The sequence below is a fragment of the Sabethes cyaneus genome, chromosome 3 (genome assembly GCF_943734655.1).
Source record: "Sabethes cyaneus chromosome 3, idSabCyanKW18_F2, whole genome shotgun sequence".
NCBI classification, from domain to species: Eukaryota; Metazoa; Arthropoda; class Insecta; order Diptera; family Culicidae; genus Sabethes; species Sabethes cyaneus.
Genome location: NC_071355.1, coordinates 148328691 through 148342542, shown reverse-complemented (window position 1 = coordinate 148342542; position 13852 = coordinate 148328691). Strand labels below are relative to the sequence as shown.

The window sequence follows — 13852 nt, the reverse complement described above, 5'->3', positions numbered from 1 at the left end:
ATAGTCTTATCAGCCTCGAACGTTTTTAATGGCTTGACGATTGCTTGATCAACCGAGCGGTTGTACTCCAGGTAAGAAGCGTCTAACAACAGTGTATGATCCGTAGCGGGCGGCTGACCTAAACAATGTGCACTAAACTACGGAAGACTACAGTGGATTGACCACGTAGTTAGGATGCCGGATCAGAGACCAACGAAAACAATATTCAGCAAAGAACCCGACAGAGTCCGTCGACTTCGAGGCAGACCCCGTACCCGTTAGATGAGCGCTGTTCACTAGGATGCGAAACCAGCGGGTTTTAGGGGCGACTGGATAGTGCCAGTCCTCGATCGAGAAGCGTGGAGACGACTCCTAAATTTGGCCTAGATTCGATAAGCGGATTGTCGCCGAAAATGTAACAGTGAAGTAAGTTGTCTCGAAGCTAAAGCTAAGTTGGCGGCACCATCACAAAACTAGGTAGCGTGGTCCTAATAAGGCAACCTACCTTGTTCCGAACCATCAAGGAAATTCGGCTCGGAACATTCGGCATGGACAAAGGCGACGAAATAAGGATATGAATGGAAACTTGGTAACTGGAACTACAGATCGCTGAATTTCGTTGGTGACGATAGGGTGCTACTCGATCAGTTAGAACCCCGAAAATTTGACATCGTGGTACTGCAGGAGATATTTCGCAAACAGGATGTGCAAGTTGAGGATAAAAGGCTGTTTCTTGAACTACACTATCACAAACGTGCATTGTCCACACGAAGGTAGACCCGCGACGGGAAGGAAGGGTTTTATGCGCAGCTGGAGGCAACGTACGACAGCTGCTCACCACGGGACATCAAGATCGTCATCGAGGATATGAACGCCCAGGTCGGCAGTAAAGCAATGTATAGACCGGCGATTAGGCCCCATAGCCTGCACACTGACTCGAACGATAACGGCCAGTGATGCATCAACTTTGCAGCTTCTCGAGGCTTGGTGATCTTTCCCCACAAAGATATCCACAAAGCCATCTGGAGACCACCTAACCAACGTACCTCGAACTAAATCGACCATATTCTCAACGAGGGCCGGTTTTTCTCGAACATCACCTACTACGGGGTGCGGATATCGATTGTAGCAATACATGTGCGCTCAAAACTATCGACGGTTTAAATCTCGCGACAAAGCCACCTTCCTCGGTTAAACATTCGGCAATTAGACAACCCGCGTGTTGCCGAAAACTATGAGCGCATACTAGATGAAGCTCTCTGCCTGCCTCTGTAGAGCTAGATGCTTCGACCCTCGAAAACGGATAGAGTGTGATACGCTCGGACGTCAACGAGGCCGCTACGGTGGTACTAGGCGAGGAAACCTCGAGCGCACGAAATGATTGGTTTGACGGGGAATGCAAACAAGCGATAGAGAGGAAAAAATAAGCTCAGAAAAACTGTCTAAGCATTGCCACGAGTTGAGTTGCCATGAGTTTCCCACGATCCTGAAGAGAAAAGAGCGCCAGAAGGAGGACAGAGATGGTGACTAGCCAAAACAATTGCTCCGGGCTAAGGATACGCGCAGGTTTTACGAGAAGGTGAACCAAGCCCCTAAGGGCTACACAGTACACACCTAAACCTGACATGTGTAGGGACGAGGGAGGGGATCTAATCACAAACGAGCGCGAGGTGGTCGACAGGTGAAAGCAGTTCTTCAATGAGCACCTCAACAGGGATATAGCAGAAGGAGAGACGCAACGGAAGTTAACCTAGCCGTTCCTACAAACGTCAACAGCGTGCCGGTTCCCGATCTCGAAGGGATTCGGCGAGAAATCGGTCAACTGAAGAATATTAGAGCCGCTGAAAACGACCAACTCCCGGAATAACTCTACAAAAATGACCAAGAACCGCTAGCAACGGCACTTCACTGGATAATTTCAGGGATTTAGGAGAAGAAACTACCGGAGAAGTGGATGGAAAGTGTAGTCTGTCCCATTTACAAAAAAGGCGATCGGCTAGATTGCTGTAATTACCGCATCATTACGCTGGTTAAGGCGGCCTACAAGGTACTCTCTCTTTTAAAATTTCGTTGCGTCGTCTATCCCCAATAGCAAGAGAATTCGTAGGGCAGTCTCTGGGGGTTTATGGGAGCCCGTACTACTACGTTAGATTAGACGTTAGGTCAGACGCCTCGGTTAGATCTCGCGCGGCTGAAGCAGCCAGACGTCGCCGCAAACTACGCGCATTCACTCGAAGCTGCGCTGCCGGAAGAGGACGAGCTGGACGAAGCCCCTCTCGAGGACTGTTGGAACACTATCAAAACAGCCATCAGCAGTGTAGCGGAGAGTTCCATCGGGCATGTGGCCCGGAATCAGCGGAACGATCGGTTTGACGATGAATGTAGGAGGGTGATGGATGAGAGGAGAACGCTACGCGGGCGGCCAAGATGCACAGCGCCACACGTCAGAACGTGGAAAGACACAAACAGAAAAAGATGCAGCGAAACCAAATCTTTCGGGAGAAAAAGCTACCCGGAAGAGCAGGAATATGCAGAGTTGGAGCGGCTGCATCGTTCTCAGGAAACGCGAAAGCTCTACCAGAAACTGAACGGATCCCGCAAAGGCTTTGTGCCGCGAGCCGAAAGGTGTCGGGATGAGACTGGCAGTATTCTGACGGACGATCGTGAGGTGACCGATAAGTGGAAGCAGCACTTCGACGAACACTTGAATGGCGCCCAGGCGGAGAACCATGACAGCGGGGAAAGCGATTTCGACGGTGCAGCAAACGGGGAAGAGGTGCCAGCCCTAACGATAGGCGAAGATAAGGAGGCCATCATGCAGCTAAAAACAACAAGTCAGCTGGAAAAGATTGCATCGGAGCGGAGCTTATTAAAATGGGACCAGAAAAGATGGCCGTTTGTCTACACCGACTAATTGTTAGAATTTGGGACGCGGAGCAGCTACTGGAAGAGTGGAAAGATGGGGTTATCTGCCCGATCTATAAAAAGGGCGACAAGTTGGACTGTGAGAACTATCGAGTGATCACCGTTCTCAATGCCGCCTATAAAGTGCTGTCCCAAATCATTTTCCGCCGTCTATCACCAATTGCGAACAGATTTGTGGGAGCTTATCAAGCCGGCTTCGTCGAAGGTATTTCGAAGTATCAAATATTTACACTGCGGCAAATCCTCAAGGGCCGTGAATACAGAGTTCCCACGCATCATTTGTTTGTTGACTTCGAAGCCGCATATGATACCATCGACCGGAAAGAGCTATGGAAAATCATGGACTAGAACAGCTTCGCCAGGAAGCTCATCAAACTGATTAAATCTACGATGGATGGTACACAGTGCTGTGTTCGGATTTCGGGTGGATTGTCAAGTTCATTCGAATCACACAGAGGGTTTCGTCAAGGTGATGGTATTTCATGTCTGCTGTTCAACATATCGCTACAAGGTGTTATGAACCGAACGGATATCAACACGCGGGGTACGATATTCAACAAATCTAGTCAATTCGTCTGCTTTGCCGATGACATGGATATTATCGGCAGGACATCTGTGGCGGTGGCTGACCAGTACACCAGACTAAAACGCGAAGCAGAAAAGATTGGGTTATATGTCTAATACGTCTAAGATACGTCTAAAACAAAGTACATACTGGCCAGCGGAACCGAGGCCGAACGACACCGCTTGGGCAGTAGTATATTGATTGACGGCGATGAGTTTGAGGTAGTCGATGAATTTGTCTACCTTGGCTTACTGGTAACGGCGGACAATGGTACCAGCCGTGAGATTCGGAGGCGTATTATCAGCGGAAGTCGTGCTTACTATGGGCTCCACAAGCAATTGCGGTCGAGCAGACTAAGTCCCCGTACAAAGTGCACCCTGTACAAGACGCTTATTAGACCGGTTGTTCTCTACGGGCATGAAACAGGACCTACGAGTGCTCGAAGTTTTCGATCGACGAGTGCTAAGAACGACCTTCGGCGGCGTACAGGAGAACGGAGTATGGCGGCGGAGGATGAACCATCCTCGGAGGACTCGCACAGCTCTATGGCGAACCCAGTATCCAGAAGGTGGCCAAAGCTAGACGGATACGCTGGGCAGGACATGTTGCAAGAATGCTGGACAACTACCCTGCAAAGATGATGTTCGCTTCAAATCCGGTAGGAACAAGACGACCAGGAGCGCAGCGAGCAAGATGGTTAGACCAGGTGGAGCGAGATCTGGCGGAGAGTACTCGGTGTCCGAGGAATTGGATAGCGGTAGCCCTCAATCGAGTTACATGCAGAAACTTTGTTCAACAAGCTTTGTCTTAGGACGGCAAGCCACCTAAGTAAGTAGTACTACTACGGATCAAATTTTTACTCCGACAAATCCTCCAGAAATGTCGAGAGTATCAACGTGCCCACCCAAATAACACTTTTGTTGCATGATAGCTCATCGAGCACTTGTTCCTCGGGAATTGGCTGTACAAAAGTTTAATAAGCTATTATACAACAAAATTGTTTCGTATGATTTTGACCGTTCAGTCATTAAATTATAGTAGACGTTATATTTGCCTTTTTACGCTAACGTTTCGATCCGGATTTGGATCTTTAAGGCAAATATAACGTCTACTATAATTCCTTGGTCTGGACCCGCTTTCCTTTCTCGACACTGGAAGGCTCTGAACTTTTTGACGAACGGAGCCAACTTTGAAGGGTCGCAAACATAGTTGGCGGCGATGTACTTCTTGATGGCCTACAGTGAGGATCCGTGGGGACGTTCTTTCAGGGCCTTGATAGCGGTCAAAACCATGTCGTACACTGGGGGTGAGTCGAAGGTTTCTTCGGTTTCTTGTCGTCTCCCTTGGAGGCTATGGATTTCTTTGGTGCCTTAGTCGGTGGGGCTGCGACAGGAGCAGCAACCTCTATTAAAGCAGGCTTATATGAACAGTTTGAACGACTAGGATATGACTGGTAGTGACACGAGACATTTCAAATAACAATTAAAGTGACTTTCTTAAAGCGTTGGTTGCAAAATTCTCCATTTGAATAATTAAGCCGACCATCATTATGCCATTGTCATTATGAATGCCATACATTCATGAACATTCAGACTTACGAACGGTTTTATTTTGCTTCACGAATGAGCCATATAAACTCGCATTTCATATCATTGCTGAATATTGGCGAAAGGCTGCTTGCAGTTATTCTTTCTTTATGATGATACTTTCTTTGACACTTGTGGGCATCCTCACGCACAAAATTGTCCAAACTCAATGTTTAACGCTCAGGTTTTGTACGAGTTCAAAAGGAATGAATAACTAGGTATTCAGGTATTGAGTTCTACTGAAAAAATAAAAAGCACACGAACAAACTATCCCTTTCAAATGGCAGTCAACACAAAATTGTGAACAACAAGGTATGCAAAGTGATGTAATCCGACTTCCCAGTCACAAAGCTTCATTTGAATAATGATCGACTAGCGCGAGATGCATCTTACACAATCTTTTTTTTTATTTTTCGTAAGTCTCCTAATTCAACACCCTCTGCTTAAGCTGACCCAACGAACGGCGTCAGGTCAGTTTTCCCAAACGCTAACTGAATTATTGATGATAAATCAGTTTGCTCCACTTTTCAGCGCAATAGATGTTTGATACAATCTTGCTCCTACCCTCAACTGGCCAATTTTATTTAGGCTCTTTTCTTTTCAACGAGTTTTGTTATGTGTTTTTCATCCTCTTCTCGTGATTTCTTTTTAGGGGAAAATGGTATTAATTTTTTTTTGATAAATTAAATATTAAACATGCAATGTAAAGGGTTAAGGTGTAAACTATGTTGAGCTAGGCAGTTGAAAATGATATGCAAAACTATGTGCGGATAATAGTGTAATAATAACTCACAGTTATCTCTACAACCACATGCATCAAATTTACGACCCGTTGCCGGGTACCGTGAAGGGAAGTAATTATGTTATCTTGCCTTTAAGAGACAACTTCCCTCACTAATTTCAAATGGTATTTGGAACTGAAGAAAAATTCTTGATAATAACCAAAAAAAGTTCTAAATTAGTCACATTACAAATTGATCCCTGTTTTAAGAATTTTCACCAATTTAGGGTACAAGTGCGACTCTAAGGTATGGTACCACCTCTGATGTCCACTGCTCAGCTCAAAGTATAAGGAAACTGATCCGGTGGCAGTGATAATTTAAATACAATAGTAAATAAAGTGGTTGATGTGGTTTCACCGCACACGCTTCCCACCAACGACGATGCAGTCGATAGACCGCGGAACGGGCGGGGCTCCTCGGTATCTATACCTACTAGCATGTAACCGAACCGTAAATCTATTGCTCATACGTCATGTCAATTAAAAGGGCGCCTCCAGACAATGTTGCCGATGTTGTATCTCCACGCCGCGCCGTCCGTTTTGTGTTTTTTCATTGTTTTGTTTGCTGTGTGGCATCATTGGGCTTTTCCTCGAAATAATAAATTTAAGCTGGTCTGCTAAGTGACGGTTCGCGATCGCTTATCTGCGGTTTTTTGTTGTTGTGATGATCAGGAGATGATACATTCATGTGAAGTTTACGCGCGATGAGCTGACACAAAGTAGTTTTGGTAAATTCGATTTCTAGAAAAATGGCTGGTACCTAGCAGGTATGATTCAGTATAGACCAAACTCGTGTTTTTAGTCTTTGACCTTGAAATGAGGTCAGGCATTAATAATAATATTTTTTTGAAATGGTGGTTCTACAATTGATGGAGAGACGGTAGGGGGAAAATAATGAAATTTCTTTTGGAGTGGAGTGCTAGGGCATGTGGCTCGCTGGTACCCTTGTACCTTTGAACCGTAGACGCGCTGGACAAAAGGAGACTGCAAAAACCCCTTGTTAAGGTAGCGACGTATGTGGTTGGGTAATTTTTAGACACACATTGTGCCTCTTCCTCCGTCTACTGTAGAAACCACCGACCGAGAAGTTTTAATCTAACTTGTTTTCACTGTCAGGACGACGACACTATGCAGGCCCTTACGACTTGCAAGATACTGCGCGTGACGCTGTTCGTCTGTTAGCGTGTTAGCCGCGATCCTCAGCGCGGGTTTTCGGAGAAAGGCTCCGTTCCTATGAAATAGATCAAACTTGTGTTTTTAGTCTTTGACCTTGAAATGCGGTTAGGCATTAATTTTTAACCCCCCACCTTCCCGCTCTTGCCTCTTCACTCCAAAAAACATTTTATTACTTTCCCCCTATCGCCCCTCCATCAATTGTAGAATCACCGTTTCAAAAAACTATTAATAATTCAGTATGTTCAATGGGATTAATCATTTTACTAACACAAAACAATCATGTGTAATATGCAAAAGTTTGTAAGTATCTTTCGAAAACCATCTCTTCACGTCCATGAGGTAGACTTAATGAGCTTTTGTTTCTAAGTTTACCACACAATTCCTTCTGCAATTATAGCGTTTTTAAACCGGAGCATCAAGACGTTTTTCCCAATAAGTTGGACATTGCCATAAGCTGTAATAAAAATAATGAAATGGAAGGTCAATATGGGCAATGTCAGCTCTTTTATTTAACCACCTTAAGTATCAAGCTGTGTGCACACATTGAACGCAACATATAATAAGCATACTAATTATATATTTCTTCATGCAAAAATTGAATCGCAAATCCGGTTGGAACGTCGGTTTTCGTTTGAGGTTAGCCATCGCGAGGAACGCTCTGCATTCGAGCCAATTTCGCAGTAAAACAACAAGTTTCACGCCCGAAATGCATAGAGAAACCATTGAAACCGATCACCGGTCGGTCGCATTTAGCGATGATTGTTTCTTCTTTCATCTGGCCGTAACGATTTATGCTCTGGCTGACCGACTGGCGGACTGACTGATTGCAAACCGATTCAATGGCAGTGGGTGACATTGACCACGGAATATAACCATTGTTTACAAGCGAGATCGAGATCACTTAAGGGCCCTGGCTGCTCGAAGAGCAACAACAGCAAAAAATTCGCGATCGAGGTTTTTATCGTCACGAACACATTCTCGAGCTGATTTACAACGAAGGTGTATTATTTAGTGCTGGTTATAAAGACCAATCAATTGCCTGCTCATACATGTATGTACCTACCAGATGAGTTGATTATTTCCAAGAAGCTTTTGAGTCTAAAGTCCTGAGTCTAAGCTAAAGTCTGACTAAAAGTAAATCTGGACGCCCTTCGTGCCCTACCTCTTGTGGTAGAAACAGGAACCATTTGATATAACCTTGTTGACATGTTTATGAAAAACAACTGGTGTAAATTTCGTCAAAAGCTCGATCACGTTACGGAGCAGTACAGATTACATAATAGAACTCGAACGATGTAAAAAAACTTACACAAACACCTGGAAAAGCCAAAGTGGTCTCGATCGAAGTTAGCTAAAGTGCTAAAAATGCCTAAATCAACTGTGCATTGTGTGCAGTGTGCAAGGTTCCGAAGGGTTATAAGAAGAACCTAGGTGTGGAAAGGTAGCAAAAACTTTCAGGAAACCAGATGTCCAATCCAGACATCTCTATCCGGAATACGGCTAGAGGATATGATGCCAACTATCAAACCTCGCGGAATATCCTCGCTTGAGAAGGCTATAGGCCTTACAGTGCCAGTAAAGATCCGAATCGGTACTTGAAGCACGTAGCGATGCTAACGTAGCGATCCTCCAAATTATCCAAAGTTTTGACCTATTGAAAATTTTTTGAGCAATTGTCAAACAACGACTTCGACGACGCGGGGGGACAGTCAATAGTGCTAAAGAAATGTGTTCGAAGTGGAAGAAACATACTGATTCAGTCGCATCTTCACTTGTGCGGGCTATGATGAGTTTTAGTAAGCAACAAGTTCGAGCTTTTATCAAAACCGGGAAAATACAATGTGAAACTTAAAGCTGAATAAAAATATTGCAGTCCATTTAATTATGGTTTTTTTGCGACACTCCTGTTCCGGATTATAGGTGGTTCTGCTTCGGAATAACACCCTTCCGCACGACGTAAAAAAACAAGAACATTAAATCTAGCTAACATAACATAAAATAATCCCTAACTTTATGAACATTTTTTCTTAGCAATTCAATTATGTAGAAATGTACCGCCGTACACGCTTAACTGTATTATACCCATGAATAGGTATCAATTAATACCGTTCTCTTTTTAATTTCAGACAAAAGCGGACTAACCGAAGGTAAGCTTTCATTTCAAGCCTAGGATGAAGATGATACAAATTTGTTTTGTGGAAATTTTTGAACGATTCCACATAACATGCCAAAAATGCTCTTGCTTTCCTCTAAATCTACAATCGCTCGCTATAGGTCTAAATTGCAAACGCCATTCGCATTCAGTAAATCATTGAAACCGAGAGCATCTCCTCCCATTGATTCCCTGACCTGGCGGGAATTTAGTGCGATATTTAGTGGCATTTTAAAACGCCTCGCGCGCGTATGCCCTTTGGCAAAGCAAAATAGTATAGTAGTGATTGAGGGTTGTTGTTGCTGCTATTTGGAGTCAGACAATGAATCGCCCCTCGTTGTAATTATCCAATAGGCATTTGCATCACTAGTTTAACCGGTTTCGTAGCCATTTGTGAATGATATTTAGAGGTAGCAGGAACGCATCTTACGTAGCGGCATTAAAAATTACTACTAGGCGGTGTGCATAAGCTTTAAGACAATAACTATTTAGTGAGCTTTTATCGAATTATTTATTTCGGTATTGGGTAATTCAATACTGCTACCGTTGCTAGACTGTTGGACGAATTGGATTCGAAGTGTAATCTGTAATCGCTCTTTGATTGGGGTTATTACTGCCTTTCAAATCTGTTTAACATGATTTCCCCGATTGTAAGGATCCTAGTAGCGAGTGACAGGTTTCATTACCCCAAAAATTCACTACAAGTCATATAACATTAGGTTTGTATTTGTTTGTAGCTTGTAATAGTCTTGTTAGGGGTATAATTGTTTATGTTTTTCGTTCTACATTATTGTAGTTATAGTATTCTATAATGTATGTTTAATCACAAGTTGTGGCATTTTAGTATTATTCCCACGTAACAATGTGAGTTTTATTGCAGTCTTATTCGTGACCAATTTTGGTCTTAAAAGCCATCATAAACGTGTAATAAAACTCAAATTGTTACTTGGGGTTATATGTTATAGAGCGGATGGACACTGTTTTGCACACTGTAGAGCACACAATATCCTGCAGATCTTCCATTTCTAGTATCTGTAATACAGTGCCTAAAACTCTATATAATTGTCTATGCATTTTTGCCTCGCCCATGAATCGCACTTTGGCCCCGTCCGTGAATCGCACTTTTGCACCGCAAGGCGCTTGACGTGGTTTGACTGAATTATCGAAAATCAAAATATATTTTGCAAATTTTTCTCACCGCATTTTCAAAAGAGATATGTGAGTGATCGCTGCTATAATTTTTCGACAAGTACAGTCAGTCCATAATCATAAGTCACACACAATTCTGCCTTATCTGCCAACTAGCTGATGGCTTGATCTCGCTTGGGGCCCTTTGTCACTCAGTCACTTGTACATTTGTTTTTTGTAACGAAAACTCTCATAATGCAAGAAACAAAACCCTTTTTTTATTTGAATAGGTCTACTCTCTTTGTCACTTCCTCTCACGTTGTCGCCTAACCACTTGTCTTCTTCTCGGTAATCCCTATAAAGCGACACAAAGCATTTTTTACGTTTTTGAACTTCCATCTTTTTAATGGCCACCCTATTCCCCCTTTCAGAAACAAAACAAACTTGTGCAACTGCTATCTTTCCAAATGCAAGAAAAACGCACCTCTTCACCCATTTTAACCTTTCTCTTCCTTTGTAAGAGACCGTTTCCCTTTGTTTGTCAACCCCCCGGTGCTGATTCTTGTATACCAAAAACATGTGTTCCAAAGTTTAGCGGAACATACATTCATACTCACGTTTCTCTTCCTCCTACATGTCGGTTCCTTTTTAGTCAACTCCCCCTTCTGTCACGTAGCTAATTAAGCATCAGTTGCTCAATGAAAATCGTTATAATGGTAACGAAACAAAGGTTTATTTACCATATATTCCTTCTCGGTGGAACCTCCCTCTTTTTTCAAAGTCTGTTGCATAACTGCAATCGGTTTAAATGTAAGAGAAACGCAACCCCTTTTAATTATTTAGATCTCCCCCAAATGTTAGAAATCTCAAATCTTAGATTTGATCAATCAAAAGCAAAGCCTAGGTGCTACTTTCCGTTATCGAAACTTTACCTTCTGTTTTTATACGACAGACTTCGCAACCAGCTGTTAGCGTACAGGACAATTGCAGGGCCAGTTGGTACGATCCTATTGACTCTAATAGCCTCTCTCAGTCGAGATTCGAACCTACGACGGCTGGCTTATTAGGCCAGCATCATACCTCGAGACCAACTGGGAGATCAATTTGATCAATCATTAGGCGTTATTTAAACGGAAATTAACAGCTAAACCTAAAATGACCCATAATTGTGTGTGACTCATGATTGTGGATTGACTGTAATATTCTCCTGTTGATATCGTATTTTTGCTGTATAACGAAATATTACATCAAAATCGTTCTAAAATGACATTTACCCATTACTCAGCAACTATGCTTCGTAAACAACAAATGTTTACAGTAGATTCAAGCTGTCAAAGTAGTCACCCATCCATGTCAATTTAGTTAATTTACTGGGAATCTGTACTGATCAATCATTGAATCGCAATTTTACCCCAATCGCACTTTTGCCGCTCCTTACTCTACATTTTTGATAATAAATCAATAAAAATTTTTTAGCAGTCATAAATAAAGCTAATCATTCAAATAAATGTCCGGTTAACCATTCATTTCGATAATCTGATTATTATTTAATTTGAAGGAAGAAGATCCTGACTAATGAAGAAAATTAATGAATTCAGATTATAGAAATGTTAAACGTTCTCTGCATTTGACTAGTATAATCAATATATATAGAATGCCAGTGTCGCTGCAGTGCGCGTGGTAAACATCACACATGTTCAGATAATGTATTTACATTATATATGCAAATGTGTGTGTGACTGAGATTCATCAAAAGGGGAATCTCATTGTCAAACTTTGACAACCAGTTTAAAATTTCAACTATGGCTGCCAAATAATGTGATTGGAAACTTCGCTTGCTTCAAATTTCTGAAAAAAAAATCGGTGCTAAAGGGCGCAGTTTTGGGATTCTATTCATCCGGACGAAAAGAAAAAGAACGTTTAACACCATTTCACTGGCATAAAAACACAGCGGAGAGCGCACTGATGACAGCACCAACCAGCGCACAGATAAAGAACAGATAAATAACAATGAGAAACTTTGACAATGAAGTTCCCGATGCACAGACTTGATACAGATTGTTAGCATCATGTTTACCACAATGAGTCCTGTAGAAAAACAGCGACACTGGCATTCTATATATATTGATTCTACTATTCGACTGCATAAGACACAAAGGCTTATTTCGAAGAGAGACTCCATCGTCTTATGAAACGTCAGCACGAGGAACGCGTTCTTGCGGAGGCGAATTGTTTAGATAGGCGCTATACGAGAAGCTTCTCCAAAACTATCAAGTGAGATTTGTGCCAACTCCTGTTATATGCAATGAACCAATGACTAGAAGATCGATTTAGAAAAAAGAAAAAGAAAAAAAAGGATGGCTGAAAAAATTAAAATTTGTCTTCTTTTTCCCTTTTCTATGGTTCGCTGTCAGCAGTTCAGTAGTCATGTTCATGGACTGTCATAGAGAATACTACCAGGGGTAAAACTGTATGCGTTTTATATTCGTTTTAATGCACGACTGTCAATTGTTTCGCGCAGTTTTTTCGGGCGGAGGAAGACTTCAGCGAAGGGTAATAGGGTGTAAAAGAGGGACAAAATAAACCGAACGTGGCCTGGATGGGAGACCTTCATGGAGGGAGGATCATTGTCGCCTGCTGCGAAGAAAAAGATCTGAAGAAAAATCGAAAATACGCTATTTTGCGTACGGTTGAAGTTTTCAAGGTGTTAAATTGTCATCGTAGTTTCACGAATCGTGGCAAGAATAAGCCCTTGGAGTGTTAACCAGATATTCCCCGTAATCCGGGAAAGGAACAAAGACTTTCACCGAAGCAACATCGTTGTTGCCTGCCCCGGGAAGAAGTTGGAAAACAGCTGAAAATGTCAAGAATTAGTCATGTTGAGTGCGAAGCCCTGTTCACGGTGTAATTGACTCAGAAAATAGGACCGATCGTCACATGTGCATCCGTTAACCGGACAGCCAGTTCATCCGTGTCAACGATCAACGGTGTTTCTACGGTGTCGGAATTGTCATCGAGTAGGAGTTTCTCCTACGGTAAGCTGCAATCATCGTTAATTGTAATCAGCACATCTGTATGTGTGTGTTAATCAGTTTGGTCATCGTTGCAATGATCCCCGTAAAAGGACGCCATCGAAAACCAGACGGAAGTACTGGCGGCCGACGAGTCAACCTCACAGGTTTTCGTTGAAGGGTTCGATCGTTTTGGAAGAGAGAGCGCGGGAAGGACTGTCTGAGCCTGGCCTCTACTCTTCTTTGCTTAATCCAATGAGTTCCCTCTTCATCTGCGAATATGCTGGACAGAGCGGTCGCCTCTGCCCCCTTGGTTTATTTTGCATTGTATACTTTTTGCCTTCCCTGAGCTTTGTCTGTCTTGCACGTTCATGTTTTCGGTATTGAGTCCTCCCCAATAGCGGTGCACAGCGTATGTAAGAGTGTATAAGACGATCAAACTAACAGCTTGTTACAAGTTGTAGAGTTGAAAATGGCAAAGCAGTCCCCGTATTCTTTGTTCTATTCCACAACAAGTGCCGTGGCTTGGAATGCAAAATAACCGTGGCA

General features: G+C 42.9%; 2 protein-coding genes across 2 annotated transcripts in view; one reads left to right on the top strand and one right to left on the bottom strand.

The window, feature by feature from the left end:
* Window positions 1-13852, top strand: part of LOC128744281 (6-phosphofructo-2-kinase/fructose-2,6-bisphosphatase 1-like) — a 173852-nt gene that overhangs the window by 46305 nt on the left and 113695 nt on the right. Inside the window, exon 2 of the mRNA XM_053841138.1 lies at window positions 9139-9159. Coding sequence (XP_053697113.1) covers window positions 9139-9159 — 21 coding nt within the window. The remainder of the gene's footprint in view (window positions 1-9138; window positions 9160-13852) is intronic.
* Window positions 1-13852, bottom strand: part of LOC128744280 (alpha-N-acetylgalactosaminidase) — a 107993-nt gene that overhangs the window by 24021 nt on the left and 70120 nt on the right. The gene's annotated exons all lie outside the window — the stretch shown is intronic.